The 18,357-nt window shown below is 40.0% G+C and overlaps 2 protein-coding genes across 2 annotated transcripts in view; both read left to right on the forward strand.

Moving 5' to 3' along the window:
* The window catches only part of LOC145448874 (pituitary tumor-transforming gene 1 protein-interacting protein-like), a 52,667-nt gene extending 35,405 nt beyond the window's left edge, over positions 1–17,262 (forward strand). The window contains exons 2-4 of the mRNA XM_080327322.1: positions 10,480–10,644; positions 11,293–11,452; positions 15,821–17,262. Of these exons, the coding sequence (XP_080183448.1) occupies positions 10,519–10,644; positions 11,293–11,452; positions 15,821–16,059 (525 nt within the window). The 5' untranslated portion in view covers positions 10,480–10,518 and the 3' untranslated portion in view covers positions 16,060–17,262. The remainder of the gene's footprint in view (positions 1–10,479; positions 10,645–11,292; positions 11,453–15,820) is intronic.
* On the forward strand, positions 1,063–6,518 carry LOC145448870 (importin-13-like). The gene is made up of 2 exons (XM_080327318.1): positions 1,063–1,439; positions 3,636–6,518. The coding sequence occupies exons 1-2, from the start codon at positions 1,314–1,316 to the stop codon at positions 6,378–6,380; spliced, it is 2,871 nt and encodes a 956-aa protein (XP_080183444.1). The 5' UTR covers positions 1,063–1,313; the 3' UTR covers positions 6,381–6,518.
* Positions 17,263–18,357: the final 1,095 nt, after the last annotated feature.

An 18,357-nucleotide genomic window follows, 5' to 3' on the forward strand; every position in this document is an offset into this window, starting at 1 on the left:
TCACGGACCAATACCAACGCACGATATATTTAATTGATATTGTCACCAAAATTGAACGTGTTGAAGGCTGAGATTAACAACACCTTATAGGTCATTTAGTAGGCTATCATATAGGTGGTTTTGGTAATTGTAGAATTTGTTCGTCTTTTGTTCTGGATCTATCGCGACTGCGTGTTACCGCAATAGTTTTGCTTGATTGAAATGCCACCTCATTTTGTCGCTTGCCTTTTACATTATCTGCTTTACTTTTCATTCAGTGTGCATGCCTCTTCACCTCTACTTCGCCAGGGCCAAGGTGATGAGTGTCTGATGACTCTGATCTCAAAGACTACTCCAAGTCGTTTCGCCACCTTCCTATCTTTTCATTGTATCGCAGTTTTGTGGTGTTTTGAAATGATGAAAATATTAATAACCTGATACTGATGCTGAATATATTTATGATGACGTGTAACCACGGACGCTTTGAACTTATATTACACAAGAACACAATTTTGTTTGTCATATTTGTGGATTTTATGTGACCTGGCGTTAGTATATTTAATTTTACGAAAATAGAGCGGACACCTATAATTCTGCAAAAGTGCGCAAACATTCTGATTCAGGCCACTTGCGGTAAGGTAGAACGCTGCAAACCAGCTTGACGATATTTAAAAACCAATTCGCGGGTCTTACACCGCTCAATTACACATTTATCGTTTTGATTGGGAATTCAAACATAAGTTATGTTACATAAATGCATGAATTTAGGTCTACGAAAGCTTCTGCTCAATTCAGTATTCGATTCCCATAGTGCCATTATTTTTGTAAATTGGTCATCCATTGGATTACTTTCGTCCACCGATGGGTCAAATGTCTTCCTTCGCGGTCCTTTGATGGGTAAATTTTGAATTAATGTTGTATAGCCTGTATCGTTTTCGTCGGAAGCCCCCAATTCAATTCCACTCCGTTCGGTTCGTAGAAGTTGTTTCTAACTATAATTTATGTCAATCTCTAATGATCTGGGGTACCTCCATGGCTCCGTCCACTGATGGAGTCGAATATATCTCTTATAGGCCCCGTGCAACCATTAAACTTTTTACAAAAACTGTTACACAATTTAAGCAACAAGTACAAGTAGTTTCAAGAATTCTGCTAATATTTAATTCCGAAAAAATGTCATGACTCCCTCGAGTTTTTGGTGCTTCCCGTGAACATACCGGTTTCGTGATAATAATCACAGTGGTGTTATAAAACTTAGTTGTTTGTGTTACCGTCCTGTGTTTTGCCGAGGATTCATTGTTGCCGCGATTAAGTTTCTTAGGCGTTGCAAGGACATGGCGACCCCCGCATTCACCTCGGAAAATATCGAAAAAGCCGTTCATCAGTTGTATTACGATCCGTCTCCCGAAGTTAAAGATACCGCGCAGCGCTGGCTCACCTTCGCCCAGCATTCAAAAGAGGTTTGCAATTGATTTATATAAATACAACCCCTATACCACTTAGTTCTTTGGTATTTTTTCGGTCCAATATCGAACTGTTATGGTCTCAATTATCATCATCAACTAATTGTCCCTCAAATTGACGCAGCAACAACTTGGAAGTGAATATGAATTGTTGCAGCATTTGCCATTTGGTAGATTTACCGTTTTTCAGTCGCCATCGCCATGGTTGCCGGTGAACTTGGCAATTGGTGAACTCGGGACTTGGTGAATTCGGCCGTCGGGAAATTTTGTGTTGAAAATGCATTAAATATGAATCATGATTCTCAGATAAGGAAGAATCACGTGCCGTGGTAGATCTCGTAGCGGTACCGGTCACCATGATTAGTTACTGGAATGTTTGCCGGTGAACTCGGCACTTTGAGTTTCCTATTGTGACGCAACAATATCATCTGGGAGCCGCAGCCAAGCAGCTAGTTGCCTTTGGTCATATGGAAAAAATGATGTATCTTCATCTCGCCTCAGCTTGTGCTCTGTTACTTAATCCAACCTACACTGACATCATATCCATCCTTCAACAGCCTGCCCTACTCTGACCAGCTTCACACATCCCCGATGACAAAATCACATCTAATATAAATAAAAACGACAATATCACAGCTATTATAAATAAAATGTAATCTAATCAGATTTGTTCTTCACAAATAGGCCCATTAATACCAGCAATTTCTTTTAGTAGGCGACGGAGTGTCTTCCTCCCTTTCTTGAGTCGATTCCAGAGTTTATATAATTGCCCATCAATTAATCGACACTCTTTGCGGCGTCGTTTCCTTATCTTCCCTTCATAGAGGAGGGCCACCTGTTCGTACGAGAACGACGCTTCCACATTCAAGAGAAGAATGAGGTTATACATTGGCATGTTGCGCCATCCTTGCATGTTCAGGCGGGTGTGCCATCCCTCGACATCATTGTTCATGCGAATTGCAGTATCGTAAACGCTCCAATTCTGCGGCTTGAAATTTTTGGATGTGATCCATGCGGTTTGCATATACTCGAACAATGGTTCTAGTTTTGGGACCGTGTCTTTGCGCCTCAGCCTTGAAAAACTTGGCTCTATGAGCTCTTCAGGCATATAACACAGACTCATTAACTGCTTCAGCAGTATGAGCGGCTTCTCTCGCATAGTAGTATTTCGAAAGCCACAACTCCTCAATTTTCCTGAACACACATTGCGTGAAGTGGAAATAGCACCCCTTCACGTCTACTCCAGGAAGCGTCGCGGATAACGATTTCCAAATGGCCAACTCAAAGTCGCATACGACTCTTTTTACTCGGCATTCGCCTACAGCATCAATTACTTTGTTGAGGACAGCAACATAGTCTGCTTTTCGTCTTCACGACATTAGGGCAAACACTGGAGATATTTGCTTTCTTGCAGTCCCAAATCGAATGAATGCATGGATGGAGAAAAGTTGGTAAAAGGGTTTTCGGACAACTTTGAATGTTGCATCCACATACCACGTTTTCGAATTTTTAGGAGGTCTATCTGCCGCTCAGAAGCAAATATGAGGTGACGGGCCCCTTCTAGTATGACATCAAAACTTGATCACATCCAACTGCATAGCATTGCTTGACTTACGTGTTTGTAAAACGGCACTGGTCGAGTTGCATCCAAGACACGTGCCCCTTCACATGCACCTTCAATAAGTTGAGAACCGGCGATGTGCATAATCAGAGAATGAGATTTCTTGAGTAGTCTGTTCGAGACATAATATCTTGTGGGCCACAAGCGATGTGCTGCCACATGCCACACCCATTACATTTCAAGGCAGCTTCATCCTCTAAAACTTCACTGCATGATCTACGCATGCCCTGACCTCCTTACAAGATTGACGAATCACTTGATAATACTATTATTAGTTTATTAATTCATATTCATAGTTGTTAATACACTTTATTACAAAATTTCCCGACGGCCGAATTGACCAATGGCCGAATTCACCTAGTGCCAAGTTCATGAGCATGAGAAACATTTCATGAATTCGATTAGAATTCGATTACTGGCGTTTCGCTATATCAGTCTAATTAGACAAACTAGAATTAGCTTGTCCAAATCTGCAGTACACTAACTACATAACCCACCTTTTGAATACTACACATTACAATCTACAACAACTTTTAATTATTTACCATCAATATGCATTTTTTGATTATCAGGCTTGGTCGTTCTCATGGGAATTACTGCAACCCGACAAGAAAACGGAAGTTCAATATTTCGGCGCCAGCGCCCTAGTCACAAAGATATCGCGATCATGGGACGAAGTCCCGTCCGAGGAAGTAGACAGCCTGCGTGACAAATTATTTTCCGAAATTTTACGACTCTCCGTCTCGCCGCAAGAGAGAATCGTTTTAACCAGAATGTGCGTCGCGTTCGCGTCACTCGTCTTGAAATGTATTCTCGACGAAAAATGGCCTACTGCCATCAACGATATTATTAGCAAGCTTCAAAGCGAAAAGGAAATCGCAAACGTCAGTCCCATGCAAAGGTGCTCCTCGCTTTTAGAAATATTGACAGTAGTCGCTGAAGAATTTCATACTAAATCTATGGAGAGGTACGAGAAAGGTATTGTGAAGCACAATTTATCTCAAGGCGTACCACAAGTTATGCCTCTGCTGTTAAGCCTGCTGAATTCTTCAGAATTCAAAGAAATGCATAACAAAGTTCTAAAATGTTTCTCAAGCTGGGTCATTATCGGTATACCTTTGAATGAAAACGCAGAGTTTATACACCTTGCTTTATCATGTTTACACGTTCCTGAATTATTCGACAACAGCGTTGAATGTTTACTGCAAGTGTTCTGTTCGCCGGAAGCTTTATCCTACTCGATTACGATAAAAGATCTGATACCGAAAGTTCTAGGACTCCAGCCGATGCTACGTCAAGCTATTATCGATCATGATGCTGATATTTGCCTGGGTTTGACCAAAGTCGTGTGCGGTCTTGCAGAAAACCAAACTAAACTGATTTTAGAGAATTATTCTGACGCAAAAATCGGGTTTGGACTTGTGTTATTGGTCGCTGAATGCACGGCTATTGATTTGCAATATCCAACTGAAGAACAAAGCTCTCCCATCACGTTCACCTTCTGGTATTCTTTTCAAGACGAGATCAGAAGCTTACCGCAAGAAGCAGAAATGGCAATATACTCACAAGTCCAACCTGTGTACTTCCATCTAATCCGAACTTTAATCAAAAAGTCAGCCTATCCCGGCGATGAATCGCACAAAGATTGGTCAAGTGACGAAAAAGAACAACACCGTATTTACCGAGTGGATATATCCGACAGTTTGATGTTTATCCTTGAACTCCTAGGACCTGATATGATCAGTTTTTTGTGTCAGACTTTTGTGAACGCAATGCAAGCCGAGCGACCCTGCGCGTGGCAAGATTTAGAGTCGCTTCTTTTTGGAATTCATTCCGTTGTCGAATCTACTTTCGAATGGGAAAACGGATTGGAATGTTTGAAAGACGTTGCTAGACTAATTCCTGCAATCAAAGTGAATAACATCACCCTTGCAGACACTGTATTGTACACGATTGGGGCTTTAACTGACTGGCTGGTATATTCGCCACAGTATTTACAAGACTTGATTTCAATTGTGTTACCTTACATATGGACTCAAGATCTGGCTTTAACGACTGTGTTAACTATGAAGAGATTAACGCGAGAATGCGTCATGCATATTCAACCGTTCGCGAGCGAAATATTACATACCACTCAAAGCGCTTTGCAGAAAGGTATACTACGGAACCAAGAGATCAATTGGCTCATGCAGTCTGTCGGGCATGTGCTTTCTGTCGTTTCCGAGGAGGATTGTATTAAATGGCTGCATGAAATCCTAGCTTTACACATGCATCAGCTACAAGCTTTATCTGAGGACACACCTAGTGGTCCTACAAAGAACAGTATCACGCATATTTTGGATATCTTGAAGAGCTTATTCTCGTCCTTGGATCGTCGAATTCTTGACAGTTCGAGTTTAGACAACTCAACTGAGCGTGTCAAGGATGAAAAACAGCCAGTTCTGCTCATACTTCAAGAGATAACTCCTATTTTGCAGGAAATTTTGAACAAATGGGTGGGAGACGTTGACGTAGTGTCGGCGATATGCACGTTGTATGATAAAGCGATTCGGACTCTTTTAGATGATTTTGTTCCGTTGATTTCAACTCTGTGCGAAACTGTAGCGAAAATATTTCAAACAGTCCCTCAAACTTCAGTTTTAGACTTAACCCGACAAGTGACACTTGCGTTCGGGAATGACGCGCAACACGGTTATCCAATCGGTGTGCTTTTCCGGGTTATTATTCAAACATGTCATAATATGTTCGAAGGCGGGCACGCTAAACAACATCCAGATTTAGCGCAAGGGTTTATGGACCTGTTGTCACATATTTTGAAGAAAAATAACGCTATGCTGTTTGATACAGTGCCTGGGAATCCAGAATTGGAGGCGCCTGACTTGAATTTACTTTTCCGATGCGGTATGGAAGCTTTTTCTCTACAAGAGTCGGAGTCTGTGAAGAGCGCGTCAAATTTTTTTCTGTCGTTGCTGAGAACTAGCCGGCCGAGAGTTCAGTCTCTTATGGAAGAGAACGGAAAACAGCTTTATTTGACTATGATGCAAGCCATCGCTGGTAATTCTCCGCGAACAGTTATGGATCACGTCGCCGATATCCTGCAAGGTCTGTCGAAATTCAACCCGCAGTCTTTCACTTTGTGGGTTCAAGAGTCGCAGTCTCTGCAAGATTTTCCGCGCGAAAAAATTGATGCGTTGCAAAAGAAGATATTTTTTACGGGACTACTGCGGTCGAAGAATAATAAAATGAAAGTTCGCGAATTGGTGTGTAATTTCACGTTGGTTTGTCGCGGTTTGTATGGAACTGGATACGCCAGTTAACGGCTTGTGTGTGTTTGATCGTAATTTCCTTTTCAACAATGTAATCGTGTGTTGTGTAGCATTTTTCAATGATTTTTCAGTATCTGTGTCCAACTGCCGTTTGCTATGTCATAAAATTGCTTTTATACGAAACGTCAACATTTTTGTTGCTTTGTGTTGTAATGAGAGTTTAGCAGAAAAAGCCAGATCGACATAGTCTTCAGATGACGTGACTCGGAGCATGTATACAGTATACAGTATGGTCGTGGTAGTCATTGATGGATATGAGTAGAAGTATTCATTTTTAAGTTAAGCTGAAGTATGCTTCAACTAGAGGGAGAAATGTATGAGAAATACTCTGGTATGTGGCTTGAAGAAGTAGATTGGATAGTGGTGTCCAGGATTTCTGTCGGCTGGTCGGTGAAAACTTTCAGAATTGCGGGAGGGCATCTGTGCAAACTGCAATATTGCCGTGTTATATGGGATCTACAGTCTGGGTGCTAACATCTAGTAGCATAAGTGTGCTGATCCATCTGCTACTACATCCACTACTTTTACCTCGCAAATGTACGTTTCAAAAATTGCAGAAGTTTTGCCGGCAATCTTGCAATTCAATAATTTATCACACGAAAGGTAAGAGAGAGAGAGAGAGAGAGAGAGTCTTTATTTTTCATCCAACCAAAATACATAACAAACGGCAGTGATGGCGGTACAGAAAATATGCGTGCACAGTATTCGGTATTAGATAGGAATGATCGATAAGACCGTGAAGGTCATCTAGTCTGATCACACCAGCATCAAACAGGTAGCAATTTACGCTGTTTGGATCTAAAAACATCGGATTTGCAGATTTTGGCAATATAGGGATCGCATTTCGATTTAGGACTAATGGATTTGAATGGAAAATTTCAAAAATTTAATCTAATCTTGATGCGACGATAGAGGCTGTCCTATATCCTCTATAATGCGAAATGCATGATAAGCATGAGGCAGGCCGAAGAGCCTCTGAAATTTTTATTATGGCTCATGAGCTTTCACTTCATATCTATTTAGCCTTGTGACCTGTTTTTGTTCGCGAAGTTGTGTTTTTGTTTTTCGCTTTGTCAGCGTATGCCAGAGTGGAATCGGTGGCTACGGCACGCGCAACGTTACGCAAGCATTTATATCTGATCACGCCGATTAGTGAATTATGATGACGTCACGAAGCGATACCAGACTCCAGATGCAGAATAAGGCGCTGGCGCATTACAATGAACGCAAGCAAGCGTGGCATTTGTGCAACAGCGAATATTCGGCATAATCCTAGTCCGGTGTATGCCAGGTCTATTTTAGCACATTGTGTTCCTTATTAAGTAATTCAGTATCGAATCAGAACGAAAAATATTTCCTTCACGCGGATGAAATTTTCCAATCACGCGAGAAATCCGTCTGTCACGCACAACATGTTGTCGAAAACAACCACCGATTCCAGTCTGGAGCGTATGTAGTTTTAATCTATAACGTCTCTTCAGTTTTTGGTGTTGATAGTCAGGGAGATCTCTTTTGTACTGTGGCTGCGCCGTTATAGAGATGATAATCGTAGATAAACTTGAGTGGCTGTTGCCGAGATCGAGCCACTGTCGTTTCCACAGATTAGTTAGTGTGATGTGACGTCTGACGTGTGTGTAGACCTCTATATACCGTATACTGACTGTGGTATAACTGCTGTTAGCAGATAGCGTAAAATGATTGAAAGATTAAAAGTAGCCTTCACCTGGATTAAGGCCAGCGATGAAGATTTTTTATACAAAATTTATTAGATTTCGACAAAGTTGTCAGCATTTGCCAGGTTGGAATCCCGGTACGTTTAGCGTAATATATTTATAGTACCAAGACGGCTTTCAATGTCACACCTGTGTGTAGTCAGTGGAATATTTGGTGTGCACAAGACACCGATTCCATTTTGGAACATTTGAGAGTAGCCTATATATTACAGACTAAAAGCAAACAGCAAAGTTGCAGTTCTTTCAAATGAAATAAACAATCAAAATCAAGTTAGTGGCTTTTAACATGATTTCGCGCCGCAAAAATTTCAATAGAACAACGCAGGGGCGTAGACAGGGGGCAGAATAGCAGAACGTTCTGTCCTTTCCAAGGTCGATTCTAACCCCTTATAAAATCCCCAATCGAGCCCGATACCGCCAAATTTAAATTTGCTGCGCGGTACGTCGATCGAACGATGCGAGTACCGTAGTATGCGACGATGCTTTTTTCTCACATGATCTCTCGTATATATATATGGAAGCGTAAAAAGGGCAGTGTCACATTGTTCTCTCGGAGAGAGTAATCAATGCAGTCAGCTTATCCCCTTATTCTGAACGCACGTCGCACAAGCGTCAGCAATGATTACATTTGTTGCGCGCCCGCGAGTTGGTTTTATATTCAACAGTTTATTGTAAACGATCATATAGAACATGAAAGTAATAACTGAATGAAATTATATTTCAAAGCAATCACATATCAATCCTTAATCTGCGAAAAGATTTGTTGACGAAATCCCGCAAAACATCCGACTTGGATATTTCGATGTCCCGATGTCAAAGCAAGGGAGATGTCTGTTGATGAGGAATTGAAAATGATGTAATAGATCTCTGTCCTGCGCTTCTCCTCTTGATGATCGGATAAAGCCCCTGACCTGATATAAATTGCTACGGTGCTTTGTCTAACTCAAAGAATAAAGCAGCCTGCAAGCCTAAAGAAACAATACCTTCGATTAGCATTTTATTTCTTGTTTTTGTTTCCGTTGATATGCATTTTCTTAGCGACCACAATCTTTAAAATTTACCATTCGTCACACTAGATTATACCATTCGTGATGGGTATCCCACCGGGACGCATTCAGCCATGAATAGCTGCACCGAAACTTGTTTGCGATTCCCTCACTTTGCAAATAAGTCATTATTCACATCGCCCTACTGGAATCTCGGTATGTTTTGCCTGATATATCAGGTGAGCAGCGATGACTGTCCAATTTAAAGTAATTTAATAAATATTAATAAAAAAATAAAACATAGTGTGAGCACATGACACCGATTCCAAGCAGGCATGATGGTACAACAATAGTATTTGCGCTATGTTCGAAATGAATAGAATTAAAGCGCCTAGCAGACGTTACTCTTACACACGAACTGAATCATGTCAAAATTCATCACAATATAACAGATTCCGCGCTGTATAGATTGTTAATCGTGAAATGTTCTTGCATTGTTTCAAGGTCGATTACTTATTTGAATGTGAATGCTGCACTGTTACAAGACAAGTGCGTGCGCTTTGTAACATGATCCCCGTGCAAGTTGTTGATTGCTAACTCGCTTTCAGTAATTAGGTTAGCTAATTAGTTACGCTTTCGAAAGCGGCAGGCAGACAATCCTCTGGTACAACCATAGCGTACCGAATACAGAAGTCGCAAAAGTTATGACGCAGAGAGGTTTATTCTGCCACCTTCATTCAATTTTGCCCCTTTTTTCTCGGCTGATGGCTACGCCCCTAGAACTACGTGTAACACGTGTACGGTAATTTCAAAAAGGCGGTAGATAATCTGTCCTTCGAATTGAAGTGTCCGAAATTGGCTTTGAAGTAAATAAATTTGTCGTAATTGCTTACGTTTTGGGTTATGGTTGAATTTTTTGAAAGTCCACCTGTCCGCAAAATTTGTTTTGAAATTTTACTGGTTCCCAGGCTAAAAAGTTTAAGAACCACTATGGTCTATAAAAAGTTGAAAAGTCATGGAGGCCCGGAAAAGGCTTGGATAACTACCGGTAGATAATTGGAGTCGTCTAATTTGGGTGAAATGCCGGTAATCTAATTCGAATCTAATTTGTGAAATGTTTCCATGCTGGTTTTACTGAAACTGCTATAGGAGAACTCTATAGTGTGAAATGAGCAAAGCTTGCTGTACAGACATTTGCCATCAAATATTATGGAATAGACTCCTTGCACCTACCACTCACGTAGTCATGACTTTAATCACAGAATTATATTATATAGGACTATCATAGTATTTGACGTGATGCAAGTATGATTTTCAGTCTCATAGCTTCCTATATATTTGTTTAATGTTCTTTTTTCTGCATTCCGTTCTAGGTTTGATGTATTATTTTCACGCCGTAATTGAACTAACATGTACGTAGTTTTATTGCTTGTCGCCAGTCTTTGTTGTGTGACGTTTTCCGACGCCCAGACAACTCCAACACCGCCAGCCGTATGCAATAATACTGCCATTAAAGATTGCGAGTCTTGCCTCAAGGTAATTCACTACAGTACATTGAGCTTCATCGATCTCTTCGCACCATATATTTGAAATTTCATGCCGGTGACGTCATATTTAGTGATACGATTGGGGATATACAATGTTCTTTCCAATTCATTACTAGTTGCTGACAATCACAAATAACGAGTGTCATCCGAAAATATTCAAGTTTATTTCAATATGAATACAATTATTCAATTGTATATTTTTGAACAATATATAGTTGCTATCTTGGTTCAATGATTGAGCTATTGCAGTTCAGAGCCAAAGTAGCTCAGTAGCAGAATTAGGCAAAACCCAAAAAAGTACCTTACTATTTTACTGACAACCTATGTTGAAGTTTTCAAGTCATTTGAAAATGAATGTATTGTATTTATTTCAATATTCCGTGTCTAGTAGCAGGCTACCTGAAATGTAATCATTAATAATAAGAATCAAAGCATGTATATTTGTCAGTGATTCATCATAGATACTACTGCTGTATGGTGGCGATAGGGTAACCATTGCAGAATGCTCTATGAACCAAAGGATGTATATTGCATATTGTCAATGAATCATCATAGATACAACCGCAGTATGATGGGGAACCTATGCTGAACGCTCTACATGTGACAATGGACTGCTGATCGTTATGTTCTTTCAAAGGTCGATGTAAAATGCCTCTGGTGCGGCGCATCTGGCAGATGCATGGATTACCCGACAAATGAAGTTATTCCGCATAAAAGCACGTGCCCGCTTGGTGACGCAAGATGGGGGGTGTGCTGGTTGAATTTCGAAGCGCTCATCATTTCTTGCAGCATAATAGGTACGTAGTGTCGATCCCAACACCTATCGTTAGCACTTGGCTTAGCTTGATTCTCAACTCCACATACTTGAAACTGGGCTGACTTGGACAACTAGAAAATTCTAGTTGTGTAATTAAACTAAATAAAGCGAAATGGCGGTAATATAATTCTAATCTAATTGCTCTAATTCTAGTCTAATTTGTTGAATATTTCTCTGCTCTAATTTTAATTCTAATCTAATATCTGTTTTCCCTGAATATGCTACAGGAGAACAGTACAGTGCGAAACGAGCCAAGCTTGCTGCACAGACATTTGGTATTCTCATGATTAGCAGAATGGTCTCTGATTTCTGATTTGATATGAACTGTTCTCATGAATTTAGTACCGTAATTTTAATCTAATTAGGAAAAGAAACTGTGTAGCTATAATGCTAATTCAAGTCTTATTTGGAAATGACTGTGTAGTAATGATTTTAATTCTAGTCTAATTTGGAATGAACTGTAATGCTATAATTCTAATTCTAGTTTAATTTGGACTACCGTGGCTGAAAATTTTCTAGTTGCCCAACTCTTCGGACCGGGTGTTGTTGGTGTTCTTATCGTTTGGCAGCTATTATGTAGTACATTTGAAATCCAATTGTCCAACACATACAAGCTGGATAATTCAAATTGAGTATACCATGAGTAAATCGTGACTGCGTAAATGGGTACTATTAGTTGCCATTCCATCAGGGTTATGTTTGTCTAGAGATTTTGCTTACATCAGCATCACTATATGCCAGGATGTGGTCATCGACAATGCATCCATACTCTGTATTCTTAATTTGGCATTGGTCCAGATGCAACGATCCCGCGTTGGTTCATGACCTGACAGCTGGGTTGCAATGACTCGAGTCTTGACTAGACTCACGATTTTCTGATGACTCGACTTGACTCGAGTCATTTTCTCAAAATACTTAAATGACTCGACTCGTGTCAATCTGTGTATCGACTCAACTTGGACTCGAGTCATCGAGACAAGTCATATGACTCGAGACTCAGACCGACATTTCATTTTAATTTCGAAGGATAGGAAAGTAACCACACTGTTGGGATTTCGTCAGTTGGTACTGGTACTTGAAAATGCGACCGGAAACTGCTAAAAACGAGGAAAATTAGTATATTATATATGCGAACCATCCGATATCACCAACCACAGTGGGTTTAACAAGACTTTAACAAGAAACTGAGCATTCAACACAATGACTTGGACTCTGACTCGAGTCATAATACCATGACTGGAACTCGACCCTCTACTCGCTGACTTGGACTTGACTCGGTGGTGAATTGAAAATGACTCGACTTGACTCAAGTCATAACTGTAAGTGAGATTGACTTGTGACTCGGAGCCTCGTGACTTGGTTACAACCCTGCCTGACAGCTCCTATAAATACACTATTCAAAGATAGCTGCTTCTTTCAGATATGTTAACGAGATAAATTCACTAGCAGGCATCATTAGTGACATAGTTGTTCGTTTGTAGAAGTAATGATATGAATGCATGTGAATACACTTCGTACATATTTTACCCAATTAAAGTTAGAAATAGTAGCCTAATATGTGTCAATACTACTACAAGGGCTACTTGGTTACTTTCAAAATTGCAAGATACATCTTTGCAACTAACGCAAAATGTTGCTAAAAGTAGATACAATCTTTGAAAATATATTCAGCTGTTACCTGTGATGGCTATTTCAAGTTTTCCACTGCCCCAAAAATACTTTCTGCTTTTTAATACTCAAATGATATATCTGCTTTTTAATATTCAAAGCATAAGAAGTAATTTTGCTGAAATACAACTCAAGCCGAGGTGTAAGTACACACGAATCCCCTCAATTCGGACACCGGACAACCGCTTTATTTGGCCAAAATGCTTGGGAACAGACCAGAAATAAAAATTAAATGTGAATAAATGAATTAGAATGGGCATGTATGTGTATGTTACACAGTAATACAGTATTTGTTGAACCGTTTTGTATTGAAATACTGTGAAATACAACTAACCTGAAAGCATAACTCTTGTGCGTCTCAAGATCAATGCCAATTACTGCAATACCGCACAGCTGCAAACATTTACAGTACAGCAATACAGTGCAAAGGTAAAATGATTTTAATGCATTGTCTGCCCATACGCATGACCAATTGACCATGAAACTAACAATTGATTTTCCGCTCAATTTAGACTGAGCCGTTTTCTCAGCTTAAATCTAAACCGGGCAAACCGAGCTGAACAAAAGGGTGCGAATTAAGCGGAGTCAACTGCAGTCAAAAAACAACAGTGACGCCAGGCCCATATACAATATCATTGATCTTTTTTCCACATCGACAACCATGAGTTGCGTTTAATTCTAATCATGAAGTTCATCAACTGTACTAGCACTAGGTAGCCTAAAGCAGCCTACATGCCTCTATCTAATAGAGTGTCCAGCTCAGGCTTGTGCAAACTAGCAGTGTATTTAGTTGATGGTCAACTAACTAGGCTACTGTTTTTGGCATAGTTCTAGTTGCTCACGAAAACATAATTTTGTTGTACAACTTGAAAACACATGTTATCTTAGGGCATAAATGGTGATACCGGCGTTCTGTTGTATGATTCTTTTGCAGCCATTTGTTTGTACAAGTCAGATCCTACTATAATAAATCTTGTTATTTGACTAGGTCTACCTTTATTTCACTATCAATAAATATGGTTCTAGGCCAGTGTTTCCCAAACTTTTTTACTCAACGGCCCCTGGGCCGCAAACCAGGTATCGAGCGCCCCCTAACCCCCTCCCACTTTCGAAAAAGTTGTTTGGCTCATTGCATAGTCACTACATTGTCGCATAGACTTTTTGCGTTGATCAAATCTATTGGCAGCTTGGTATACGTTACGTACGCTATGTCGGAGTCGCATTTTGTACGGATTCTACGACAGGCACAATCAGTTGTACAATTGTACAAGGCGAATTCTCTTCCAAATACACTTTGTTTTGGAGCGATATACACTTAACACTTCATCGCCATCCTTGTTAGGGCTGGGCAAAATCGAGATTCGATTCTGAATCACTTAAAATGCGTCGAGTCGAGTAATCGAGCATCACTCATTATGACGTCATAACAGAACGTAATATGTCAAAGTTCAAATATGTACCTTTTATGCGACCACAAAGAATATAATGCATGTTATCCATCACATTAAAGATACTTTGGTATTTTTTCCGACCATACCGATTGATTGCACTTGGTGACAATGTTGTGGGATGATCATTACTTTTGAAATGTGCTATTTCCAGTAACGTTCGTAGCATTGTACTATATGTTTCGTATGCTACGATACGGCCAATCAAGGTTTCAAGGCTTCAGCAGTGAAAATTAGTATCGAAGCTATAATTCTCGTTGATGAATTAACTTTCAATGGCGAGGAGCGTATAATTTCAGTACTCGAAAAAATCGTCTTTTATTACTCGACTCGAATCATTAAAATTGATACTCGATTCAGATTCGAGTACTCGAATCATTGCGCCCAGCCCTAATCCTTGTACATGCGTTCGAATGTGTGCTCATAACTTGCGCGCTGACTAAGAGTCATTGAATAAATTAGTCTATTCGATGTTTGCCGGGTTGTAACCAAGTCAATAGGCTCCGAGTCACAAGTCAATCTGACTTTTGACTCGAGTCATTTTCAATTCCCCACCGAGTCAAGTCAGCAGTCAGAGGGTCGAGCTTAGTCATGGTATTATGACTCGAGTCCAAGTCACTGTGTTGACTGCTCAGTTTCCAGTTAAAGTCTTGTTAAATCCACTTTTTATAACACTGTCTGGTGATATCGAATGGTTCGCATTTATAATATACTAATTTTCCACACTTTTAGCAGTTTCTGGTCGCATTTTCAAGTACCAGTACCAATAGACGAAATCCCAATAGTGTGGTAACTTTATTCTCCGAAATTACAATGATTTGTCGGTCTTGGCCGTCTGAGTCTCGAGTCAGTCAGAAAATCGTGACTCGATTCGGACTCGTGTCGAGTCATTACGGCCCAGGTTGTTTGGTTAGCTAGAAAAAAACTCAATGCTGCATAACAGCGAGCATATGCAGACAGTGTTAGCGACCATTTTCGATTGAATGCACCTTGTACGACCGCGAACAATGTTCACATATACGTAAATTGGACATTGGCACACAGAGAGAGCTAATAATTCACGGATTATCCCAAACAGTTTCCCATATATAGTCCATACTGCCCTTGTTTACTCTCTGCGTCCCGCAATCGCCAATTTGTAGTTAGCACCCCCTTCGAAGTCGTTAATGCCCCCCTGTTCTAAGCTACTCTATGTAGCATGTGAGGTATCAGTCAAAACTTTTTTTTTTCAGCTGGTCTTCTCCTGATCGGCGTGACGCTCTGCATGTGCAAATGCTGCAGATGTTGCTGCTTCAAGAAAAATCGCTCGGCCTACATGAGAGAAGAAGCGCGCCTCGACTCGGAGCGGCAGTCTCGTAAAATGAGACAAGACGAACGTCGTAAGGAGAGAAAGGCCAGAAACGACGAGATACGCCGCAAGTACGGCCTCACCACGAGCGATCCAAAATATGAGAAGTTTCAAAACGAATAAGCTTTACAATTCCGTCTTTGCCCCTTTTTATTTTTTCATTCTACTTTCAATATCGTCCTTCATTCGTCCGGGCACTATTTAATTGAAACGATTGTCATTATACTGTTGATTAATTTTATCGCCAAACCATTCTTAACGCCCTGCACAGATCGATTGCACAAAAAATGAAGTGGCACTTTTGAGATTTCGTGTAGCCTTGAGTGAAAAAACATTGTCAAGACTCGGACAACTAGAGGATTCTACTTGTCAAGTGTTTCTATGCAGTCATTATACTTCTAATCTAATATCTGGTTTTCCTGAAACTGCTGCAGGAAAACTGTGTACAGTGCCAAACGTGCCAAGTTTTGATGAATCCTTTAATTCTATTTTTAATCAAGGTCCTAAAATAATTAGTTATACCGGTAATTCTAGTTCTAATCTGATTTGGAAAAGCTGAAAATTATCTAGTTGTCCAAGTCTGACATTGTCATGTATAAAATTGTGGTTGTCTAATGATACCTCGGCCAAAACCTTGAATTTTAGCTTTAGCCTATATTATATTACACTTTCTGTTGGTGTTTTAGACTGTCAAATGCTTTTCAAGAGTACATGTCTCTCATTTCGGTCATAAATCTCGGTTCCAAATCTGTTTTTACCATTTCTCCTGTTTTAATTGACGTTGAATTACTCGTGGATGGAGTTATTATGTGTGTTTGCGGCGAAATGGCAAAGTATTACTAGAAATGTGTTTTCAGTGCATGGATTTTATTACATGACCAAGCTACAAATTAGCTATGTATTCGCGAGAGTTTACTGTCTGTTTGAAGGTTTCAATAGACTGTGATGATATATACTTACAATGAACGGTATTTGCTCGATAGAGTTACATGTAGTGAATAGTGATAATAGAGATGTATGGTGATGGTAGATTTCGCAGCAATTGAATTTGATTTCAATTTCAAGAATTTGCATAACATTAAGCAAAGTTCTGACTAGAGGGTGTACTAGAAAGTGGTAAAGTTATGTGTACAAAGCATAACAACTTGACTTAGCCAACTGGATTTACTGCAATATAGTAGTCGCCCACACCAATATCTAGGTTTAACGGTCGCAGGCTTTGATTATCTTACCACTCGGTATTCATCGCATCATTTATATTTGTGACTTGAGTGCTGTGTAGTAAATTTATTATTATATAAATTGAAATAAACCATGAAAATAGTAGCGTGCCTGTGTGTCAGTATCATTTAGCTGCAGGCAGATATCAAGTCAAGCAACTACAGAACTGATTCGAATTGAACCCTACATAATCATTTCCTTATCAGGCCATTCCATTGTTGGAGCATATTACGCTTACTTGCGACCTTATGTACGCAATTACATGGCCAAAACGAATGTTGCAACTACAGCCGATGACTAAACAACAGGAAGCTATTGTAAATACGACACTGCTGATGAGAATAAAAATTGAGTACAGTTGCCTGTGTTGAAATTGATCTTTGGCGCATGCAAGGAACGGGTTTGTTACAGACTTGTGAGACCGTCTTATGTTTGGAAAAACTGCAATTGGTGTTGCCATGGAATAGATTGTCTCACAGCTCTGCTTGTAAATGCAAATGGCTATGCAGCAAAAAATGTTGCTCAGTGTGATTGAGAGCCGAGACCACCTTTACTGGCCAAAAGTGCCGGTTGCCACGGTACTTTAAATTCAATTTCTACCTCACCACACACTCAATCGGTTCCTTTTAGAATTGTTTCGGGAGTCTAACGCAGGTAGTGGCATTTGAAATTGCAAGATTAAGGAAACTTGTGTTATGAAAATTCAAATGTTGCTTTCCACTTTACAAAATGTAATAAGTAGCAATTATAGCTTGACTTGAACACCATTGAAGCAGTGGTCTAAAATTACAAATGTGTTGATGACGAATGTAAGTGAACCAAATCCACTCTGAAAAATTAGAGGTAATTCTTATTTGCAGACTGACTTTGAAACTCTGCTAGACTGTTGTTTCCATACACAGTATAACTATACGAATAACGCGACTTGATGAAACATTGTACTTCAGATTCAGAAAGTATATTTGGGCGACTTTTGAAATTGCACTGCCGCTACATCAAAGTGACTAACGACACTACAAATTTGTGCAATTTTTAAAAACAATATTCAGTCGCTGCGAGAGATTGGCCATTTCAACTGCCAGTCATGACGATTTCACCCAAAAGTAGGCCACTTTCTACTTTACAAAATCAGAATGACCTCTCCTTTTTTTTTTACATCGCATAGGTCAGGTGGCTGTCAGATTTTGAAGACTACACCAA

The sequence above is a fragment of the Botryllus schlosseri genome, chromosome 10 (genome assembly GCF_051294905.1).
Source record: "Botryllus schlosseri isolate E-star chromosome 10, Bs_hap1, whole genome shotgun sequence".
In the NCBI taxonomy this organism is placed as follows: Eukaryota; Metazoa; Chordata; class Ascidiacea; order Stolidobranchia; family Styelidae; genus Botryllus; species Botryllus schlosseri.